Below are 25,752 nucleotides of genomic sequence, written 5' to 3' on the forward strand. Positions count from 1 at the left end.
AGGTTAAGACAGAACTGATAAAGGTTTATAAAACCATGAGGGGCATAGATAAGGTAATTAGTCATAGCCTTTTCTCTCCAGGAAGGGGGATTTAAAATTTGAAGGAATGAATTTAAGGTGAGGGGAAAGATTTTAAAGGGAGATGAGAGAGCACCTTTTTTCCCCCAACATGATGTCTGATATGTATTTAGAACAAGCTGCTACAGGTTGGTGGAGGCAGGTGGAAATGTAACATTGGCAAGTTATTTTGATAGGTGAGGTGATAGGAAAAGGTTTAGTGGGATATGAGCCAAATGCAGACAATGAGACTAGCTTGGATAGACAACATAGTCATGACGGACAGATTGGGCCAATGGGAATGGTTATGTGCTGTTGATCTTTTTACTTAATTAGGCAGCATGCTGAAAAGTACTGATTTGGTTTATGATAAAATTTCAGAACAAAATTAATCCATTCAGAAACAAAATGAAATAAATGGATTTTTTCAAATTTATTCCATAAACACAGAATACTTTAGTACAGAATAGAGTCATAGAATCAAAGTTTTACAGCAAAGAAATAGGTCCTTTGGCCCCACTTGTCCACGTTGACCAAGCCCTTACTCAAGCCCATGTGGATAATAACATTGCCTACCCTCAATCTTCTTGGTTACTTCCTCAAAATATGTGAGGCACACTTTTCCATACACAAAACTATGCTAACCATCCCTGATCAGTCTTTGCCATTCAAAATGCATGTTGGTTCTGTCCCTCAGAATTCCTTCCAGTATATTAAGCAGGATTGATATTGATATTGTTCCCTGGCTTTTCCTTTAATAAAGTCACATTAGCTACCCTCTAGTCTTCCAGTATTCCACCTGTGCCCAACAATGTTGCAAGCATGCCTCCAGAAGAGTGAATCTAAGGAAAGCATCCGGCTTGAATGGAATACCAGCTGAGTACTCAAAACCTGTGCTGACCAACTTGCCAGTGTACTCATGGATTTCTTTACCATCTCACTCTGGCAGGGTGTGGTACCCATCTGTTTCAAACAGGTCTCAATTGTACCTGTGCTCAAGAAGAGCATGGTCACCTGCTTAAATGACTACTGACCACTGGCACTTACATCCACAATGATGAAGCACTTGGCTCTTTTCTGAGAGGTGACATGGATCCATTCTAATTTACCGACTGCACATTAGGATTAGGGTTAGGGTTAGCAATAGATAGATGTTATCTCACTGGCTCGACACAAAGCCCTGGAACATCTGGTCAGCAAAGACGCATACATCAAGATGCTCTTTATGGACTACAGTTCAGTATTCAACACCATCTGATCACTCTTTTAAGTGAACTGCATCCTTGATATATCTCAAGGGATTCACTTCATCACACTTATCTAAAACTAACGAATGCCTTTATTTTTCTTGATCACTGCCTCAGTATCTCTGGTTATCCAGGCTTCATGAATCTTTTCAGCCTTGCCCTTCACTTTAACAGGAACATTTTGTCCCTGAACTCCCTCTTTCTCTCATTTGCCAGACATTCCTTTACCTGCAAACAGCCTCTCCCATCAATCCTTGAAATATGATACATGTACTTATATAATGACATTCTTTTGATAAATAAATATGGGAACTTTGGCAACCCAGAAATATAAGGAAAAGCTATGTGACATTCAGTTATGATTTCATTTCATTTCAAGCAAGGACACATTCACTCTTCAGAATTTTCCTGTAACAAGGTATGCATGGGCATTCAATGAAATCATTGCATCTAATACAAAGCATATATCAATGCTGGGACTGACTTGTCTATCAGTCACAAAAGTATGATGACAGACCAAGTATTATTTTTAGAAATTGTAATAATGTTATAGCTGAGTCATCTTCTTTGATGTAGAATTTATTGACTTTTTTGGTAAAGTTTTAAATTTAAAGTTAGATCCTTGGTAAATTTACAGCTTCTTTGGTATTCTTATTTTAAAAAATACAAATAGCCCTCTCACTTTTATGGCCAAGTGAAGTGTTGACCTCATAATGGTAGAGTGAAACACAAAGTCTGCAGACACTGTGAATGTAGTAAAAATGCACCAAAATGCTGTTCAAACCTAGCCGGTCTTTCATTCTCCATCCAGTAGAGACACTTGCTGATGTTTTGGGCCTGATCCCTTCTTCAAAGAATAAGCAGAATGAGCAAAAATCAGGAAATCTCAGAATAAAGACACTACTGGCTGGGGGAAGGGTCCATACAAAAGGTGTTAATTAGATATGATAAAGGGAGAAGTGAGAATTGATCATGTCCATGTGAAAGGAGTAAGGAAAAGGGTGAGAGATAGAGCAGAGAAAGGTGCCAGTGGTGGGAGGGGTGGGGGTGGGGGGGGGGGTGGAGAGAAGTGAAAGGGGGAAGGGTTTAATGATGCAAGTTAAGTCGATATTACTACCATCTGGTTGGAGGCGCCGATTAGATGAGGTGTTGTTCCTTCAATTTATGGGTGTTCTCAATCTGGCAGTGCATGAGAGCATGGACAGACAAGGGAATGGGATGGAGAATTGAAATGGGTGGCCACTGGGAGATCCATACTATTGTGGCAGACAGAGCCATGGTGCTCAACAAAGTGATCTCCCAGTCTGTGCTCAGTCTCTCCGATGTAGAGGAGACCACAACAGGAGCACTAGATACAGTAGATGAACTCTGTAGATTCACATTTGAAATGCTGCTTCACTTGAAAGGACTCTTTGGGTGGTGAGAGAGGAGTTGTGGGCGCAAGTGGAGCATCTCCTCCAGTCACAGGGGTGGGTCCAAGGGGGTCACGGAGGGAGTGGTCCTTGCTGAAAGCAGGATATGTCTCATTGGCGGAAATGGCAGATGAGGATATCATCATGGTGTGAAAGAGAGAGGGTGTGGATAAGCACGTGCGTGAGAGAGGGAGCGAGGATGCACATGAGAGTGTGAAGGAGCAAGAGAGTCCGAGTGCCTTGTCAGCTCATGTTGATGGACCTAAATGCAAGTGTTACAGGCAATGTTGAAGCATTCACAATCTTGTTCTACCCAGAGAACTCCACTATCACAAAAGCCAGAAATTCACTAATTTGATTCTCTCCATCTGATATCAAGAAAGGTTGAGAGCATTGGAACTGCAAATATTATCTCTGCATTGTTGATGACACGTGCACCAGAACTACATTTATTTCTAGCCACGCTGCCTCAGTACAATTACAACACCGGCACGTACCTGACAATATGGAAAATATTTCATGTACATTGTATTTACAAAAAGCAGAGCATACCCAACAAGGCTATCACACAAACTGTCTACTCTCCATCATCAGTAAAGTTGATGGGATTAAAGTCTATGGGCAAAAAGGTAAGCATGGATGTGGAGCACCAATGAGTCTATAATTGGTGCTGCACAACTCTGTGACTTAATTGTAGTGATTGACATCAACAGTTTCAGCAAGCTGTACTTTCTCTTCAAGAACCTACTCACCAATGCCCAATGTTCATTTTACCAGGACCACTCAGCTCCTGATCACATTATTTTGTTCTAATTAGGATGAAGAGTTGAATTCCAAAGGCAATGTAGGAGTGAGTGCCCTTGAGATCAATGCAGCATTTGGAAATAGTGTGGCGTCAAGGAAGACGTGCAAAATTGAAGTTAATTGGCATCATAAATGGAGTCACATCTTACACAAAGAAAGATGGCTGTCTTTGCTGAAGATTAATTGTCCAAGCCCCAGGACACCAATGAGGGAATACCTCTGTACATTATATTTGGCCAAACCATCTACAGCACTGATTTTCCTTCCATCATAAGGTTAAAAGATGGGGTGTTCAATTTCACTTACTGCTCCTCAGCAAATGAAGCAATCCAAAATTAATTAAACTACCTATTAAAGATATTCAATGGCATTGTCTTGGCTGACTACCCCACTATAAATATCATGGGAAACACCATTGATGAGAAACTCAACTGGACTAGTTACATAAGTAATATGTTTAGATGAGCAAGTAAGGGGCTGAGTATCCTATTTACAAGACAAATTACCTGGATGACTGCAGCTCCAGTTAGAAACTTGACACCATCCAGGGCAAGGGAATCTCCTTGATTGGTATCCACCACTTTAATCTTTTCTTCTCTACACCACTACACACCATTCCTGCACTAAGTACAATCTATAAAATTACTGCAATTACTCTATCACAAGGGACAAACCTGTAATCATGTCAGGACAATCTGTACTTCAAAGCTATTTAACATCACCATGTGAGGAAATAGACTCGGAACAATTTACCCTTTTCATGCCTTTCATTATTTTAGATCAGTGGGGACACTATTTATTGTCAGGTAATAAACAGAAATGTCATATTACACAAAATTATCTTTCTCCATTAGCATTGCCTGGTCAAAGAAAGAAAAGCAGTCCCCTCAGAGTCACAGAGTGGCCATCGATTCCCTCCAGTGGTTCCTCAGCCTTTGCAATCACAAAACTCAAGTTCAGTTCAAACCATCGGCAGCGTGACCCCCAGATTCAAACCTTTGACACATTGAGGAACCCTTCAGCACCAGGGACCTTCAGGAGTCCTTCTTGTCCAAAGCACCCTCTTGAATCTCATGGTTCTAATAAGCCAGTCTCCAGCAGCCTGTGTGGACCCCTCGCTCACAAGTCGCTCACAGCTTGCCACTTGTGTGTGCACTTCAGCTGTAGAGCCACTGTGGTCAACATCCTTGGAGCTGTCTCTTCTGCTTTTACTTCTCAATGGGGTGGGGAGAGGGGTGTTCTCCCCCTTACTGCTGCCCTGCGCCAGTCTGCTGCTCCCCTGGAGTCTGCAAATCCTCGTGGCCACTGCCAGAGACCAGCACCACCATCTTGGGTCCAGAACCAGTGGTTGCACGACTTTAAATAAAAAAGACCACCAACTCCTTTAACAGGCTGTTTCAAGCCTGTACTAAACTGTCAGCAGCCAGACTAGGCAATAGGACCTTTGGGGAAGTGTGTCTCTGCTAAACACTCTCCCTGGACCCACACCATTGGCAGCGCTGCCAATGACAACAGCTCCGGCAGCACTGCCAATGGTGTGGACCCGGGGTGGGGGTTAGTGGGGAGCAGAGACACAGTGCTTCCACGAAGGTCTTATTGCTACAACACACCTCAGCCTCCAATGTTCCAGAAGAAAAAAAAAATCCAAGTTTGTCCAACCTCTCCTGGTAGCTAATACTCTACAATTTATAATTTCTATAATCTCTCTGTTCTGGTGAATCTCTTCTCCACCCACCCCAAAGCCTCTATATCCTTTCTGAAATGCAATGACCAATTTGTGCTGCCAGTTTCAGAGAGGTATGGACTTGTACCCTCAAATCCCTCAGTCAATTACTAAATACTTTCCTCTTATTCTTGACTTTCCAAAGTGCAATAGGTTACACTTGTCCTGATTAACCACCATCTTCCATTTCTCTGCCCACATTTCTATCTGGTCTTTTTGTGCTGAATCTTTTGATAACCTTCTTCAGTATCTAAAACTCTGCCAATTTCACAGAGAGAAACAATAGATAAATGTCCATGCTAATTGGACTACATTAAAAACCACAGAATACAATCAGGGAGGACTCCAGACGAGTTATCATATTAAATGGTTATAGACATATTTTCTCATTGATAATTGAGGTGCATGTGCAGAGAGCCATAACTCAATATAGTGAAAAAAGTTGGTTTCTTTGGAGATGTGGATTCAAAGCAAAAGTGTTTGAATATTTTGATGAGATTTGTTCCCATTTTAAATATGGCCCCCATGGAGCCACTGACCCACAGCCAAAATCTTAACACAAACTATGTCATTGTAACCATTAGTGAAACCATTAATCATTTGGTATTATTTGTGTGAAGGATACAAAATCTCTTGGGATTCCTCCACCATGTCTTTCTGGTGTGTTATGTTGTATGACAGTCTATTACATCTATAGCTTGATTACATCTATGGCCCTTCAAAAGTCACAGCAGTAATTATGTAGTCTTCTGGATACTCTATGTAACTTCCTCCTGTCGCTTAGCATACACAAGTTCTGCTGCACATTTCCCACAACCTTGCCATTTGCAGATGAAGCAGTAATATCTGCCTCGAGATGCTACATTTCCCTCATTCTATCCAGCCCCCCCATACCTTCCTGTTCCAGAAATTTAACATGTTTACTCTCTTTCCAAGTCCTGACAAAGGTTTCTAGACATGCAATGTTAAATTAGCTTCTCTTTTTACATGTACTGCCTGTCCTGCTGAGTGCTTTTAGTATTATGTGATTTTTAAATATATATTTTCATGGTGGCATATGGGAAAACTCTTATGAAAGCACACCATCTGATTGAAATAAATAATTGCTCTTCTGTCTAAATCTCTCTCTACGATAATTCTGGAACTAAAATTACCAAGCGGTCAGCAATGGCTTAAGAATGTTCAGCAACACTGTTTCAAAAGGCAATTTGGAATGAGCAATAAATGACATACCAGTGAAGAGAAAAATAAAAGCATCAAAGCTTTTAATATGGACTTTCTTGACCAGTTCCTAGAAATCCAATATATCAATTACTACTTTAATATATTGGGCGGAAAGAAGGATGACACATGTCAAAATCTATAAATATGTAACAGAAATTGATACATTACAGTTAGGGAGCATAATTATCTTCTTTTCAAGAACATTATATCAATGAGCTTTAACTCCAACTCATAGCTCCTGCATCTCTACATTGATCTTCAAAACATTTGTCACCATAAAGCAGTTTTTGAATTGCCTGTAACACTGTAAACAGAATAGTCCAATTTATAAATTGGATGGAGAATAAAAATGAAATAATAAGGTTGATCTCTACTAAAATTACAAGAGTGGCAACTTCAAAGCGTGATGCCTTAATTTATTAAGATAAAAGCTCTGAATATTTATTTTAGACCAGTTGATTTGTCAATACAAAATTTCTATTTATGCATTATAAAATCATAGTTACAGAAGGAAGCAGGCCCTTCAGCATCATTTATCTATTTGACTGCACTTCGATCATAAACCTTTCCCACAATTTGATCAGTCATGATCTTATAGAATGGTAGCGGGAGTCTTGAAGAGCTCCTAATATTTGTATACTTGTTTTCCTGGCTGCATTATCAATAAATTTCATCCATCATGGTGTAGACATGAGGATATTCACTGATGACTGCAGAGGAAAGCACATGAAAATATACAAGAGTAAAATACAAAGTTTCCAAGTAAAAATGCCAATGGAGGCAAAAAAAATTACAGCAGTGGAAAAGGTCCAGATAATGTTGAAACTAGATCAAAGAAAAAGGATTGTGATGATGCCAAAGTTAAGCAGCAAGCCTGAGTATTGGGAATATTTCAAAATTCAGAGAAGGAACAAGGCATCGATAAGGAAAGTAGAATTCGAATAATACAATGAGCTTGTAAGTTTTCCTACTGATTTATAAAATGGGAAAAGATTAGCAAAAGTTTCAGTTGGTCCTTACAGATTGAGAAAGGAGTTTGTTTATGGAGATATAAGAAAAAGGCAGAGAAATTAAATAGCAGAGGGATACTGCTATTATACTGGATAAATTAATGGCACAGAGATCCAATTAATCACCCAGACATGATGATCTGCATCTGAAGGTTTTGAAGGAGGTGGCTGTGAGAGAGCAGATGCACCAATTGTCATAGAGCCAAAGAGTATAGTGTTACAAGATCAAACCAGCAACCACAAAGAGGGCATATCACACAGGGGTAAAGATGAACAATTACTTTATTAACAAAAAAAATTCATCTTCAAACTTTAATTAAAAAATCCCCCTTTTATAACAATGCCCACTGGTTACGATGCAAATCTCTATAACAGTGTAAAACTAATAAATTCCCCAGCCTAAATATAACATTAGTAATTAAAGTCTACGTTATATTTCCAAGCAGCCCACTGAAAAATTTAGACACAAAAAAAATACTCACAAAACTTCGATTTCAACTGAAGCAAAGATCATAAACAAAATTCAGTTTGTTTGGTAAACTGAAGCCAAAAGATCTTTGAGAGAGAGAGAGAGAGCACAAAATTCAAAGTTGTCTTGTGTTGCTTGCAGAGAGAGGAACAACTGGCTTGATCCGGATCCTTCTGGCTGCCTTTGGAGTGTTCATCATTTTTGAAATCCCAACATTCTAAACTGTCCTCCAGACCATGACTCACACTCTGGGCCTTCTTCCATACCAGAGCACCCCCAGTGGTGGTTTATCGTCCAAGTCCAGAAATTTTTAGATCATTTTCTGCACATGTTCAGTCTGTCTCCCACTCTCTCAGCAGTCTACCTTCATCTTGGCTCTCTAAGGCAAACTGTCACTTTTTAAACATAAAACCACACAACACATAGGCCAATACACAACACAGAACTCTGTAACAATAGAAACATATTTTGCAAACCATTCTATCTATGTTGACCATCAAGTTCCTATCAATACACTTCAGTTATGGGGAAAGTTTCTTACCATCTGAAAGCCAAAAAAAACTGTGGATGCTGGAAGCCTAAAATAAAACAGAAAATTCTGGAAATACTCAGCAGGTCAGACCACTTCTGTGAAGAGAAGCAGAGTTAATGGTTCTGGTCAAAGATGCTTGGTCAGAATTTTGAATCATACAAGAGGACAAGCTTTCTGAAAATCAAGATGCTTAGGAACTTCTTTCTGCAGAAGTTTGTCAATCTCTGGAATTCCCTACCCAGACAGATATATCCACTAGGAAAATAATATTCATCTATATATGCACAAGTTCTTGCATTCGAGTACACCATACTCATCCATTTAGCTAATCATTGCAATTATCTCACAGCTGTGCTTTTATAACATTAGCTAAACACTGGAAATACTTCATTATGGAAAAGAAAACTAAACCCCAAAGCAAGTCCAGGGAGGCTCTAGACATTTGGAGGATAGCTGAAGAAGTTTTGGCACTGTGTGAAACAATGTCACGTGTGATATTTAAATGCATGAGGTAGAATCTTCAAACACTTTTTAATGAAACATTGGCTTCACTAGAATGCCAGGTACATCGAGAATCCACATAATTTGATGGTAATAAGTTAGATATAAATCTAAAGCATTAATGTTTCTTTCCCTTGTGGAATTACATGTTATTATATCACTTGCTCTGGAAGAAACAACATTCCAATCTGTTAGAAATTCCAAAGTCAGATGCCAAAATCAAAAATCAACATTATTTCAATCAGTCACAGTAAAGCTCATGGTAACTAGCTATTCAGCTGCCAGATGGCTTATAGGGTGGCCATGTCCTCCTTTGGAATGACCATGTTTTCCTTTGGAATGGCCACCCTACTGGCTTAAGTCTAAAACAGGATGGAGATCAAGAATTTGGTTGGGTGGTGCTGAAACAACCATCTTGCTCCCATTATCATCAAGACCAAGAAGCTGTTTGTTGACTTTAGGAAGGAGAGGCTGGGGGACCATGTATCTACCTGCACTGATGGAAGGAGGCAGAGAGAGTCAGAAACTTCAGGTTCCTGAGAGTCCATATTTCAGAAGACCTTTCCTGAAGCCAGCACATCAAGGTATTCATGCAGAAGGGATTCCAACACCTCTACTTCCTAAGGAGTCTGAAGTGATTTGGCATGTTGTTAGATACACTATCAATCATCTACAGATATACTGTGGAAAGTATACAGATTGGTTTCAGAACAGTCTAGTTTGGAAATTCAACTTGACAGGAACACAGAAAGCTGCAGAAGGTAGCAAACGTAACCAAGTCCATCACAAGCTCCAACCTGGCATGCATTGTAGAAAACTATGTGAGGCGCTGCCTCAAGAAGGCAGCCAACATTATAAAGGATCCCATCACCCTGGTCACAACCTCTTCTCCGTAAAAATCACAGAAACACTGGAGGAACTCAGCAGATATATAACCGACGTTTCTGGCCTGAGCCCTTCTTCAAGGTAAGCTGAGTTCCTCCTGCAGTTTTGTATTTTTACAACAATCACTGTTTGCAGACTTTCGTCTTTCACTACTGTATAAACTCTTCTCACTGCAACCTTCAGAAGCCTGAAAACCAGGTACTCAAGGTTCGGCAGTTTATTTCCAACATGAGTCAGACTCTGGAGTTTTGAAATCATACAATAATCATGGATTGTCTGCACTATTGCATCATTTTTTGCATGAGGATTACTGTGAATATTTATATTGATTTTATGCATTTTTTGTCCCTTTTAAATCATTTAGTTTATTATATAGTTCTTATTTACAAGTACCTGTTTGGCTGCAGCAATTAAGAATTTTGGAGCATGTGTACAATGTGTATAACAATAAACATTATCATCATCAAGATTTATAAAACATCAGAACCAGTTGCTGGAATAAAAAGATAACATAAAAATCAAAGGCATTGTCTCCTGCCTATTGAAAGCATGAAAAATAATTTGAAAACTGGTGTACCCTGCCTAAAAATTTTTTTTTCTATATACTGACAACAGGAAAAGGAGATTTGCAATACTGAAAATCATGATTACAAACAGTTTTCATCAAATGCAATCTCTCTGTAATGTGGGGCCATCTATATTGCACTGGATATTCTGGTCATTGTAACTTTCCTCTTTGAAGTATTAACTCAGAAGCTAAAATACAGAGAACAGGTGAATCGACAAGAATACTGATTCTATAAAAGCTGAATTTTCAACTAAAAATCTCAGTCATATTGCACAATGGAAAAGCTACAAGAAATATCATTTGCTTCAGATTCTATTTACTCTTTCAAACAAGATAACGTATTCACAAAAACATAACTAAGAAAAGCCGCAACTTGTGTTGAAAAATGTTGAAAGTGGAAATCATGGAATATATCCTTTCTGACAAAAAACATAAAAATACAATTAAACCACCAAAATCATAGATGTGCATAAAAAAACTAACTTTATGGACCATCTCTCTCTTTCATCTATTACCCTGGTCTCCTGATCCAATATCCAATATCTGTAATATCCAATATCTGCAACCCCACAATCTTGAGTGCAGTTCCGAGCTTGCCACTGTCGCATATATATCTTTCCCAATCCCAACAAATTATTCTAACCACGTTCCAAACTCACACACCCCAGAACCATCTCACTCACACACCCCAGAACCATCTCACTCACACACCCCAGAACCATCTCACTCACACACCCCAGAACCATCTCACTCACGCACCCCAGAACCATCTCACTCACGCACCCCAGAACCATCTCACTCACGCACCCCAGAACCATCTCACTCACGCACCCCAGAACCATCTCACTCACGCACCCCAGAACCATCTCACTCACGCACCCCAGAACCATCTCACTCACGCACCCCAGAACCATCTCACTCACGCACCCCAGAACCATCTCACTCACGCACCCCAGAACCATCTCACTCACGCACCCCAGAACCATCTCACTCACGCACCCCAGAACCATCTCACTCACGCACCCCAGAACCATCTCACTCACGCACCCCAGAACCATCTCACTCACACACCCCAGAACCATCTCACTCACACACCCCAGAACCATCTCACTCACACACCCCAGAACCATCTCACTCACACACCCCAGAACCATCTCACTCACACACCCCAGAACCATCTCACTCACACACCCCAGAACCATCTCACTCACACACCCCAGAACCATCTCACTCACACACCCCAGAACCATCTCACTCACACACCCCAGAACCATCTCACTCACACACCCCAGAACCATCTCACTCACACACCCCAGAACCATCTCACTCACACACCCCAGAACCATCTCACTCACACACCCCAGAACCATCTCACTCACACACCCCAGAACCATCTCACTCACACACCCCAGAACCATCTCACTCACACACCCCAGAACCATCTCACTCACACACCCCAGAACCATCTCACTCACACACCCCAGAACCATCTCACTCACACACCCCAGAACCATCTCACTCACACACCCCAGAACCATCTCACTCACACACCCCAGAACCATCTCACTCACACACCCCAGAACCATCTCACTCACACACCCCAGAACCATCTCACTCACACACCCCAGAACCATCTCACTCACACACCCCAGAACCATCTCACTCACACACCCCAGAACCATCTCACTCACACACCCCAGAACCATCTCACTCACACACCCCAGAACCATCTCACTCACACACCCCAGAACCATCTCACTCACACACCCCAGAACCATCTCACTCACACACCCCAGAACCATCTCACTCACACACCCCAGAACCATCTCACTCACACACCCCAGAACCATCTCACTCACACACCCCAGAACCATCTCACTCACACACCCCAGAACCATCTCACTCACACACCCCAGAACCATCTCACTCACACACCCCAGAACCATCTCACTCACACACCCCAGAGCCATCTCACTCACACACCCCAGAACCATCTCACTCACACACCCCAGAACCATCTCACTCACACACCCCAGAACCATCTCACTCACACACCCCAGAACCATCTCACTCACACACCCCAGAACCATCTCACTCACACACCCCAGAACCATCTCACTCACACACCCCAGAACCATCTCACTCACACACCCCAGAACCATCTCACTCACACACCCCAGAACCATCTCACTCACACACCCCAGAACCATCTCACTCACACACCCCAGAACCATCTCACTCACACACCCCAGAACCATCTCACTCACACACCCCAGAACCATCTCACTCACACACCCCAGAACCATCTCACTCACACACCCCAGAACCATCTCACTCACACACCCCAGAACCATCTCACTCACACACCCCAGAACCATCTCACTCACACACCCCAGGACACTCATACACCCCAGGACACTCATACACCCCAGGACACTCATACACCCCAGGACACTCATACACCCCAGGACACTCATACACCCCAGGACACTCATACACCCCAGGACACTCATACACCCCAGGACACTCATACACCCCAGGACACTCATACACCCCAGGACACTCATACACCCCAGGACACTCATACACCCCAGGACACTCATACACCCCAGGACACTCATACACCCCAGGACACTCATACACCCCAGGACACTCATACACCCCAGGACACTCATACACCCCAGGACACTCATACACCCCAGGACACTCATACACCCCAGGACACTCATACACCCCAGGACACTCATACACCCCAGGACACTCATACACCCCAGGACACTCATACACCCCAGAACCATCTCACCCCACCCCTTCTTACCCCAAAATATGTATGACTCAGTCTCACCACCCCCTAAAAACCCCAAACTGATGCCCTCACCTCAATTTTCGCCATCAGCATCATTGTTGATAAAAATTGCCATAGTGGAATTGTTGACTGTGTACAGGATAGTGTTAGCTTATAGGAATGTTTGATGTGTTGGTAAAATGGGCTGAGAAATGGTAGATGGAGTTTCATCCTGAAAAATGTGAGCGGGTGCATTTTGGGCTAAGACATACACCTTGGATGGACAAGTCTGAGAGTATTGAAGAACCGAGAGACCTTGTCATGAAAGTATACAGATCTTTGAAGGTGGTATAACAAGAAGATAATGTAGTTGAGAAAGCTGAGATAATGTAGCAGATGGGATACCAAGTTTCATCAGTTAGGGGCCTAAATACAAGAGCAAGGAGGAGACATTCTACCCTGATAAAACATCAGTTAAATATCACAATTCAGGTCACTACAATAAAAGAAAGATGTGATAGTGCTGGAGAGGATGCAGAGAGCCCCTTAATGGTCAACAAGATCCCAGAAGGTTCATGGGATCTAGGGCGAACTGACCAATTGGAAACAGCATGAGCTTGATGTTCGGAGATGGAGGTAATGGAGAGTTGTAACTCAGATTGGAAGCCTTTAAATAACAGTGTACTGCAGGGATCAGTGCTGAGTCCACTGTTGTTTGCCATCTAACTACTTGATTGACAACGTAGTAAACATGGTTGGTAATTTTGTGGATGGCATCAAAATTAGTTTTAGTGGGCAGAGAAGGTTATCTAAGATTACAACTGGATCCCGCTGAACTGTAAAAGTGGGCCAGGAATAGGAGATGGAATTTAACTATGACAAGTGTGAAGATTTACGCTTTGATTGGTTAAACCAGGACTGGACTTGCATGGTAAATGGTAGGGCATGGGCAAGTTGGAATGAAAAGCTGTGGATATGTTTGAATCCATATGTATGAGTGGAAATTTACCAGGATGTTCACTGGAGCATTTTGATTATGAGGAGAGACTAAGCCGACTTTCCTCAGAGTGGAGGATATGAAGAGGAGACATGATTGAGATATACAACATTATGAGGGGCACTGATAGTGCCCCAATTAAAGGTAAACAAAACTTGAAGACAGATTTAGGCATTGGAGAGTGATGAAAGGAGAATGGCTGACAGGATTCAAAAATTCTCTGGGTGAGTAATTAAATCAGGCATACAAGGCCATGAACAAATGCTGGAAGCTATATACCAAGGATGGCGAAACTGCAGCTTGTGAACCACTTGTGGCTCTTTGACATATAATGTGCGGCTCGCGGAAATATGTTAGCTGAGACCATCTGAACACCTGTTGCCCCAGCTGACCTCCCATCTGAGCTCCCGACTTCCCGACCATGGACTCTCACCTTGGCCCTGGCCACTCACCTGCCCATCCAAGCTCCTGATGCCCCGAACTCTGTTATGAAATCTATCCTCAAAATTATCACTTTCATACACTTACTCGGGAAGACCTATCAACAGTTCAAAAGGCTTATTGAAGAACTGGAGCTTGAAGATAATTCCAGTGATGTTTCGTTCTGCTGCAGCATGAGGTGGCTATCAACTAGAAATGTCTTGAGTAGGTTTGTGGATTTGTTGGGGAACCTATTATTATTTTTTTAAATCTGTCCTCATCTGGAAAATGAGGAATGGATGCAAGATCTAATGTTCCTTACCGATATCATATCTTTCTTTCTTTGGCTTGGCTTCGCGGACGAAGATTTATGGAGGGGGTAAAAAGTCCACGTCAGCTGCAGGCTCGTTTGTGGCTGACAAGTCTGATGCGGGACAGGCAGACACGATTGCAGCGGTTGCAGGGGAAAATTGGTGGGTTGGGGTTGGGTGTTGGGTTTTTCCTCCTTTGCCTTTTGTCAGTGAGGTGGGCTCTGCGGTCTTCTTCAAAGGAGGTTGCTGCCCGCCAAACTGTGAGGCGCCAAGATGCACGGTTTGAGGCGTTATCAGCCCACTGGCGGTGGTCAATGTGGCAGGCACCAAGAGATTTCTTTAGGCAGTCCTTGTACCTTTTCTTTGGTGCACCTCTGTCACGGTGGCCAGTGGAGAGCTCGCCATATAACACAATCTTGGGAAGGCGATGGTCCTCCATTCTGGAGACGTGACCCATCCAGCGCAGCTGGATCTTCAGCAGCGTGGACTCGATGCTGTCGACCTCTGCCATCTCGAATACTTCGACGTTAGGGATGTAAGCACTCCAATGGATGTTGAGGATGGAGCGGAGACAACGCTGGTGGAAGCATTCTAGGAGCCGTAGGTGGTGCCGGTAGAGGACCCATGATTCGGAGTCGAACAGGAGTGTGGGTATGACAACGGCTCTGTATACGCTTATCTTTGTGAGGTTTTTCAGTTGGTTGTTTTTCCAGACTCTTTTGTGTAGTCTTCCAAAGGCGCTATTTGCCTTGGCGAGTCTGTTGTCTATCTCATTGTCGATCCTTGCATCTGATGAAATGGTGCAGCCGAGATAGGTAAACTGGTTGACCGTTTTGAGTTTTGTGTGCGCGATGGAGATGTGGGGGGGCTGGTAGTCATGGTGGGGAGCTGGCTGATGGAGGACCTCAGTTTTCTTCAGGCTGACTTCCAGGCCAAACATTTTGGCAGTTTCCGCAAAGCAGGACGTCAAGCGCTGAAGAGCTGGCTCTGAATGGGCAACTAAAGCGGCATCGTCTGCAAAGAGTAGTTCACGGACAAGTTTCTCTTGTGTCTTGGTGTGAGCTTGCAGGCGCCTCAGATTGAAGAGACTGCCATCCGTGCGGTACCGGATGTAAACAGCGTCTTCATTGTTCATGTACACACTCCCAATTTGGCATTCCAAGGGAAGGATAGGATTGTTTCTGATCTTACTCAATATTCAGCTTTCAGAATAAAGTGAGGGTTTTTTTTTTAAAGTGACACATTGTCAAGTAACTTCAGTCACTTTCCTGATTTCCAAAGGAAAGTAAATAAATTCCCTGATATTGAAATAAAAGACCACAAACTGGAAGAATACAAAGATAAATTACAATGACTACTTGATCATTTCCTAGCCAGATTTGAGGACTTGCAGAAGCTGAAGCCCTGCTTCATCTTTCATGTAAATCCATTCATGGTTGATGTGATCAATGATGGTGGTCCAATTCTTGGCACTCTGGTTACAGATACATCTGCTATGGAAATGGAACTCATGGAATCACAGGAGAATCTTGACCCATAAATCCAAGTCTGCAATTGAGTTCTGGAAGCCTGTTCTAGAAATAAAATATCCTGAATTGAAGAAGAAAACCAGTGGGTAACTCATCTCAATTTTCAGCATTACATACTGTTGTGAATCACTGTACTCTGTAATGAAGTTGAAGCTTTGTGCAATCCTGACAATTCAACACCTGGCAGAGCTAATTGGTACAGACTCGACAAAATATCAGCTGGATTTTCAACAACTCACAACAATCAGTCAGATTTTTGAAAATATTACAAATTAGCAGTTTAAAAACTACATTCAGGTATATGAATAAATGTATTTCTTAATATTAATATAATTTTTTTGTAACAAAATGTGCATTAAGAGTAAAAAGGTGCATGTAATATTTTTCCATGTCTTGTAGCTCTCAAACATCTGAAGCTTATCGTATGTGCTTTTTAAGTTAAGCAGATGATGCCACTGGTCAGTGTGAGCTTGGTGAGCCAAATGCTCTTTTTTTATGCTGTATCACCTGATGATCTTATTACTCAACTCAAACTGGTAGGTTTTTGGCTACTTTGGAATTTCTAAGCAACTGCCTCTTATTTATAGGAATAGGAGCATGCATAGGCCATCAAGCCTGCTCCACCATTCATTAAGATCATGGATGACCTGATCATTGACTCAACTCCACCTACCTGCCTTTTCCCCACATCAAGTCACAATTCTCTGAACCTGATAATTAATACACATAAGTACAATGTACATTATACCAAAATTCTTGCCTACTGCAGCCAAATAGGTAATTTTTGAAAGAAAACCCAACTATAATAGTATACATTAAATTATCATATGGAAAAAAGTCATCAATATGAAAGACATATAGATGATAAATATTTACTGTTGCAGTTACTGCAAGAAAAAAGTAAAAACAGTGGAATAGTGCAGACAGGTCTTTTTATCTACTATAATTAGAGACCAGGTTGCCAATTCAGAGGGAAAATTATGTCATTAAATTTCATCAAAGTTAATTGAAAGCAAAGCAATTGAGCTACAAATTCACAGTACAACTCTGATGAACATTTTAAGATACTAGAATGTGTAAATAATATGCTCTCACAATGTACTATGGTATTTACTTAATCAAACCAATTTTCCCTTGCAACCGCTGCAACCGTGTCTGCCTGTCCTGCATCGGACTTGTCAGCCACAAACGAGCCTGCAGCTAACGTGGACATTACCCCTCCATAAATCTTCGTCCGCAAAGCCAAGCCAAAGAATCTCCTGCAGCCAGCACATTGAGGCAACCGTGGAGAAGACACACCAACACCTCTAGCTTCTCAGAAATCTCAGGATATTCGGCATGTCTTCAAGTACTCTATCAAGCATTGACAGATATACTGTGGAAAGTATACTGGCAGGTTGCATGGTTGTCTGGTTTGATAAATTGAAGTGCCCAGGAATGCAAAAGGTTTCAGAAAGTAGAAAACATAGCCAAGTCCAACAGGCTCTGACCTCCCAACCACTAAAGTCATCTATTTGAAATGGCATCCTACATCATAATATCATAAAAAAACCCCATCACCCTGGTCATAACCTTTTCTCTTTACTAATGTCTGAAGTTCAACATTTCTAGATTCAAGAACAGTATTTTTTATTACTATGGCTATCAGGCTCTTGAACCTCCCCTTGCTATGCTAATCATTAACTACTTCTGCATCATGTAAAGACCATTTTTTTCCCTCTTGCATTAAACAGAACTGTGAATATTTATTTATCTATCTTTTATATTTAGTGCATGTATCTCTTTCTGTACTGTATAATTTAAACAAGTACAAATTTTGGTTCACATACACATTGTACTTAAATGCATGACAATACACTAATTATAATCATAATCTTGTTTCAAGTGACAATTTATGTTGTTCAGGAAACCTGCTTGATGGTGTAACAGGTAGAGTTCAAATAAAAGTTACTGCTTGCTTGTCATCGAGAGCTTAAAACTCAATTCACAAGATTGATAATGTTTGACATTCAGATGACACAAGGGAATAAAGATATTAGAAATAGGAGTTTTATTAATTATGCATTGAGCAAGAAACACATGAACTGAACATTTTTATTTACATAAAATCACCTATCCTGTACTTTTTTGTGTAGAGCGTATGCATATCTGTTTATTTTTTTTTAAAAAGCATCCCCTACCTCAATTCCAATTTCAAAACCACCACCAAGACCAGCAATACCTATTGCTGAGGGAGCAGACCATCCTGTGTGGAACAAACATAAATTAAGACATAGTAACTTAAATGCTACTAAAATTATTGAGGTAAAACAAAAGTCTGCATCTTCTTGTCAGGTTTCTTCACTCAGAATAACTCTCCAAATTCTGTATTAGTTAGTCTGGACAGGGACCAGTTTGACAGTTTCAAAGCCACCAGGATTCCAGGAGCATGATCTTGCAGCAGCAGGGATGGTGCTCCCTCCAGTCTGTCTTGAAAGTTCTGTCAATTGCCAGAGCACTTGCCCCAAGCTCCAGTTCATAATAACTTTTCAATGTCCCTGTCATTTTGAGATGGTCACAAATAAAACAGTTAAAAAAAACTAAACTAAAATCATTCATAAACTGAAAATTATTTATAATTGCAAGATAAGTTAGGAAAATAATCTCCTTTGTCTTATTGCTGTAATCCTAATTGAAATTAATAGGGTCTCAGATCTTTTGCCAGGATTTACCTGGCATCTGGCTGGAGAAGCAATTTCATAGCATACAGGGGAAATTCAGTCTTGGACAGATTTGGCATTCTAAACCTGTCAGTAAGTCTACAACTTTTATGCTTAATAGCACATTTGCAGAAATCCAGGACCCAGTGTCATTTAAACTAACAAATATCACTAATGGTTTATGGCTAGTGGCTTTAACTCAGCTTTTAATGACTTTTGGAACCGCTAATCAATGATGTCTAACCTATGTTTACTTTCATTCATTTTTATTCCTGAGACAGTGAGTTGAAGTCAGCTGTTAGGTACAGAGCTGAAAAGGGTATGGTAACAGCTGAGTCAATGTTAAAATTGCCATGGCGTTCATTGTTTTTCATCTCCTAAACCCAAGGCCTATAAATGAGAAATGTATACAAGCTCATAACAATATTCTATGCATAGATATTTGGTCATCTCTGCCTTAAAGTTGAGGATGTCTTGATATTTGCATTGACAGCTGAATTAACAATGTGAAAAGTTAGAAAATTACAGTTTTTATCACTTGCTCAGCCTCAGTCAGGAACAGAGGAGCCATTTTAAATTAAATATTATCTTTACTTGGGTGCACTGCAAATGCACACATTCTCTTAAATTCAGATATGCAACAAAAAAATGTTTCTAGACAAAAATAAGTCCTCAATTCTAAAATACTGGCTGTGCCCATCAATGTTTGATCCCAGCAATGTTCCAAAATATAGTCTGTGATGGCAAGAAATATTCTTTAACCAGCGTAATTGATTTTTTAACCATAGCACCCAACAAATCATACTGTCTGACACATTGGGATACAGGGTATGCTGGACTGGAGGATGACAAACAAAAGTCCAACAGATTCTATAGCCCAGCATTATTTTCTATTTATTTCTATCATTTTGCTTTGTATGTAAGTGTAAATGATTTTAGAAAATACCAGCAAAAATGAACAAAAGGGCATATTTTACAAATGGATGAAATAACGAACACTTACTTCCATCAGGTAGGCGGCACAATACGATCCCACTGCCTCCACGAGCCGTGACTAAAAATCCAGCTTTAATTACTGATAGGATAGCAAGTCCTTGTGCTTTAGCTATCACGTGAGCTTTAAAATGAACAAAAAATTAAATGTGAACTCATCAGAAATTTTAGATTACACCATAAAATACATAATTTCATACCTTCCAAAATGATAAACTGATCCTCAGAGGACTGCACACAGAAACCCATAAAACTTGCAGTGGTATGCAATTTTATAAATACTTCCCACTTTATTAATGATAAATGAAATATCTACTTTGGAAACAAACTATTTCCAATTTGTGAATATTGTATCAGAAATCAAAACCTATTATTTTTTGGAAAATTATGAATTATTTTTATCATGACCTAGATATTGCTCTCAAAATCACTCATTTGTAGTAGCACAGAAAGATCCAACCTTAATTCTAAACTGCTCACTGCAATGCAGGTTAGCTTTTGATTACATCTGGCATAAATAATGTAGGACTCTGGTGAGACAACGTCTGGAACATTGTGCATGTCTCGTCTCCCTCCCCAAAGAAGGCTGTTCTTGGAAGTGATGGAGTGCAGAGAAGGTTTATTACACTGATCCGTGGGATGACAGATTTGTGAAATTAAAGGTTAAGCTGATTGCATCACTACATTCTAAAATTGTCACCTCGTATTGTATGTTTATGTGATTGGACAATATAGATGCTGGGATGAAGTATTCCTTTGGCTTGAGTGGTTTAACTAGGGATTGGCCATTCAGGATGAAGATGAAAATCATCAAAAGGGCAGCATATCTTTGAAATTTGTTACACAAAAAGGCTGTGGAGTCATTGAATATATTTAACAAAGGTCATTTTATTTTTAAATTGCAAGAGAATTAGAGGGCACGGGGTTAGTGCAGTAATATAGCACTGAGGTAAATGATCAGTTATGCTGTAATTGAAAGGCAAAGTGACACAAGCTTCTGAATGTCCAATCCTTGTATCTATTACTTCGTGCTTTCACACAAATATGCAGAGAATAGAGGTATGTGGGTCAAGTGCAGGCAGACAGAATTGGTTTAATTTGACATCATGGTTCACACTGGCATCATGGGCCAAAGAACTTGTTCCTGTGCTGAACTGTTCCATGGTCTTAAAAATATGTTTTCTCTGACAGAACAACAACACTCACAGTTCAGACCTAAGTAGTTGAAAATTTCACCATATTTTAGACTTGCATTACCACTGATATAGTTTGTGTGTGAAAAACAGCACCAGATTATTCCATTTTTTCCCCAACAAGATGATTGGCATTAATTTACCTAAAATCATGAACATGCATAAAAAGTTTTTTTAAAAAACCACTGGAGGAATTCTTTTTTTCCTCTTTATTTTAAATTACATGAACTCAGTCCCCAACGACAACAAATTTTACAGTCAAGTATCCTGGATCAGCACACCCGAAGTGCAATGAGATAGTCTGGGAAATCGACCATCTTGACCACTACCCTGCCTTGTAAGTATTACCGCTTGAGGAATTCTGCAGGTCAAGCAGTATTTGTTGAGGCAAAGGGATAGTTGATGTATTGCATCCAAGACCTAAGACTAGCGGGATAGCCAATATAACAAGGTGAGAAGGAGGGGTGAGCCAGAGATTAGCAAGCAACAGGTGGAACCAGGTGAGGACAGAAATGATGGGCAGTTGAAGGCAGATGGGGAAATGGTAAGGGTGGAACTGGGAGACAGTGTCTGTGGGTGGGTGGGTGATAGTTAGAAACAGACAAGAGGAAAAAAAGAGGTAGATGGAGCTGGAAAGGGGAATAAGGTTGAGAGAGGCTGGAAGGTAAAAAGTGGAAAAACAAGAGGCTGAAGATGCTAGAATCTGATACACAATCTGGTAATAGCATGTGGATGATAGACGGAATCAAAAGAGAAAGGGGCACAGGAATTATGAATTATCTGAAATTGGGAAATTTGATGTTCATACATACTATTGGGTTACAGGCAATTGAGGAAATGCTGAGGTAATGTTCTTCTAGCGTGCATCTGGCTTCATTCTGACAGGAGAAGTTGGTTTGAGAATGGGAAAGAGAATTGTAATGCGATGCAAACAGGAGACAAGGTTAGCTATTGTAGACATAGCGGAGAAGATCCACAAAATCTTTACCTAGTCTACATTTGGACTTGCTGACGTGGAGGAGACCACATAAAGGGCATCTGTTCCAGCTCTCTCCATACCCCCTGATCCCCCTAGTCACAAGTACTAAATCTAACTCTCTCTTAAATATAGCTATGGAACCAGCTTCAATCACTTCCTGTGGCAGAGAAATCCATAAATTCACCACCCTCTGAGTGAAAAAATTCTTCCTCATCTCAGTCCTAAAGGACTTTCCCTTTATCCTTAAACTGTGACCCCTGGTTCTAGACTTGCTCAACATTGGGAACAATCTTCTTGCATCTAGCCTGTCAAATCCCTTAAGAATTTTGAATGTTTCTATTAAATCTCTTCTTAATCGTCTAAACTCCAGCGAGTACAAGCATACTCTATATTTATAATAGCAATCATTGTTTGCCCTCAATTTGGTGACAAACTCTGGGCAATGCAAATAACTTAATTTAATCATTGACATTTAAAGTCACAGTCATACAAAACCGACATAGGCCCACCTTATTCATACAAAACAACATGGCCTAGTCCCACTTGTCCACATTAGGACAATATCCTTCCATCCCTTCCCATCCATATCATTTTAATTAATGTATATTGTGAACAGTTGCAGGCTTAGCATGATCCCTGCAACACTCCACTCATCACTGATTGTCAAAAGAAACACCTATGTATCCCATATCTCTGACTTCTACTGGTTAACCAATCCTCTGTACATGCAAACAATTTACCCCCACCTCCATCTATCCCTATCTTATGGATGTCTTTTATGCACCACCTTATCGAATGCCTTCAGGAAATCCAAGTGTAGAATATACACCTGTTCCCATCTATCCACTGCATTCATTATATCCTGTTGGTTTTTAAAGTTTTTTTTTTAAATAGCATCCTCCATGATGAAGACTGATGCAAAGAATTAATAACCTCTCTACCATTTCTTAATTCATCCGCCTCTTTCTCCATAGATCACATATTAATGTGAACTGCCTTCTTCCCATTTGTACATCAAAATAAACACATTGTTTTCATCTGCTTTTGAAATTATTTTTCTGCCTTGTGAGCTGAACATTTCCCAGTGCTGAGCAACTATCAACCCTTGCTACTTTGTAGGCCCTACTTTTCAATTTAACATCATCCTTGACTCCTTTGCTTACCATAGATTGCACATTTCTCGTGGAATCCCTTTTTCTCAACAAAATAAATCTCTGCTGAATATTATAGATTAGATGTTGGAATATCTGCCAGATCATCTACTGACCTGTCTCTTGAGTTTACTTTCCCTGTTCCACCTTAGACAATTCCAATGTAATTGCCCTTAATTAAGATGGGGACAATGCTTTTGATCCTTTGATGTTAATCCTCAAAATGCATCTGAAATTCATCATGTTGTGGTTAACTATCTCCTATGTCTTATTCAACCACAGATCTCAGTAATTTTTCCTTATGGCCAAATCTAAAAAGGCTTATTATGGGAGTTCCATAATCACCTGTTCCAATAAGCAATCCACAAATTCTTCCATAGTACACTTGCCAGTTTGGTTCATCCAAAGTTCAAAGTACAGAACATTCATTACATCACAACCCTGAGATTCTTTATTCCTGTGGGCCAGGCAGAATTTTCACTAAATGAGAGTGCAAAAAAAAACTATAGTCAAAAAAATGTATACAAAAGAGAGAAATGTAAACAGGAAAGTGCAAAAAGTGATAAATAACGTGTTTAGTACCTAAATGAGTCTGAGTTTGTTGTTTTGGAGTCTGATGGTGGAGGGGAAGCAACTGATACTAAACCTGGTAGTCTGAGTCTTGTGGCACCTTTCCTGATGGCAGCAACAAGAACAGAGCAGATCATGGGTGGTGTGGATTCTTGAGATTGCTGCTGCCCTCAAAATGGTAGTGTTCTATGTAGATTTTCTAGATGGTGGGAAGAGTTTTGCCTGCGATGTACTGGGCAGTGTCCATTACCTTTTGCAGGGCTTACTGATTTAGAGGTATTGGTCCCCCATATTCGACTGTACATCCACAGTAGTTTGCCAAGGTTTTTGATATCATGCCAATCCTCTGCAAATACCTGAGGAAATAGAGGCACTGAAGTGCTTTCTTCACAATGACATTTGTGGGTTGGGTCCAGGAAAAGTTCTCCAAAATAGCAACTCCCAGGAATTGAAATTTGCTCACCCTTTCCACCTCTGATCATTACTGGATAGTACACCTCTGTTTTTTCCCCCTTCTGGTCCACAATAAGTTCCCTGGTTTTTGTGACATTGAGTGTGAGGTTATTGTTAGTACACTATTCAGCCAAATTTTCAATGTCCCTCCTTTATGCTAACTTATCACATCTGCTTGTGCCACCCACTACAGGTACACGATCCTTTATCTGGACCCTTGGGGGTCAGTATGTTCTGAATTTCACATTTTTCTGGTTTTCAGAAAGCCAGATTAAAACCCACAGGAATTGTGCTGTTGAATCCACCCCCACCTCCTTCCAGTCGCCCTGCTGTCTCCTGCCACCACCCCTCGCCTGCCCGACTCGCGCTGCCGGTCTCCCACCTGCCCGACTCGCGCTGCCGGTCTCCCCCCGTCGCCTGCCCGACTCGCATTGCCTGTCTCCCCCGCCAGACTCCCTCTGCCACATCTCTCCACTTGCCGGATTTTGGAACTTTCCAGATTTTAGATGTCTGGATAAAGGATCATGTACCTGTACTATGGTATCGTTAGCAAATTTGTAGATGGTGTTATTATTGTACCGAGCCATGCAGTCATATGTGTAAAGTGAGTAGAGCAGGGGCTCCAAGAAAGATGCCCTGTGGTGCTCTGGTTCTGATGGAAATTGTGGAGGAGATTTTCTTATTATTTTTCACTGATCGTGGTCTTGAGGTGAGGACATCCATGATCCAATTACACATTTGGATACTGAGGCCAAGGCTTGGAGTTTGCTGTTCAGTTTTGAGGAGATGATGGTGTTGAATGCCAATCTGTAGTTGATAAAGAGTATCCTAATGCGCACGTCTTTGCACATTGCCTATGTATACAAGGCCCCTCAACTCTTTCTCTGCTACATTGACGACTACTTTTTTTGCTGCTTTGTGCATCCATGATGAGCTTGTCAACTTTATTCACTTTACTGCCAACTTCCACCCCAACTTCAAATTCAATTGGTCCATCTCTCTGTTTCCATCTTGGGAGACAAATGCTCAACAGACAGCTTCTACAAACCCACCAACTCCCACAGCTACCTTGACCACACCTCTTCACCCCCTGTACCATGTAAGGATTAAATTCTTTTCTCTCAATTCCTCCACCTTTGTCACATCTGCTCTCAGGACAAGATGTTTCATACCAGATCAAACAGCATGGCTTCCCTCTCCCACCAACAACTCAGTCCTCATCTGCCCTAGCTTCCTCCAG

At 41.0% G+C, this 25,752-nt stretch overlaps 1 protein-coding gene across 6 annotated transcripts in view; it reads right to left on the reverse strand.

Annotated features, from left to right (window-relative positions):
* sh3yl1 (SH3 and SYLF domain containing 1) overlaps positions 1–25,752 on the reverse strand; it is a 190,846-nt gene that overhangs the window by 131,463 nt on the left and 33,631 nt on the right. For all 6 annotated transcript variants that reach the window (XM_069886170.1, XM_069886167.1, XM_069886169.1 and 3 more), the window contains exons 3-4: positions 20,177–20,290; positions 18,655–18,719 (exon numbers count right to left, since the gene is read on the reverse strand). In XM_069886170.1, coding sequence (XP_069742271.1) covers positions 18,655–18,719; positions 20,177–20,290 — 179 coding nt within the window. The remainder of the gene's footprint in view (positions 1–18,654; positions 18,720–20,176; positions 20,291–25,752) is intronic.

This window comes from Narcine bancroftii, chromosome 6, assembly GCF_036971445.1.
Source record: "Narcine bancroftii isolate sNarBan1 chromosome 6, sNarBan1.hap1, whole genome shotgun sequence".
Lineage (NCBI taxonomy): Eukaryota > Metazoa > Chordata > Chondrichthyes > Torpediniformes > Narcinidae > Narcine > Narcine bancroftii.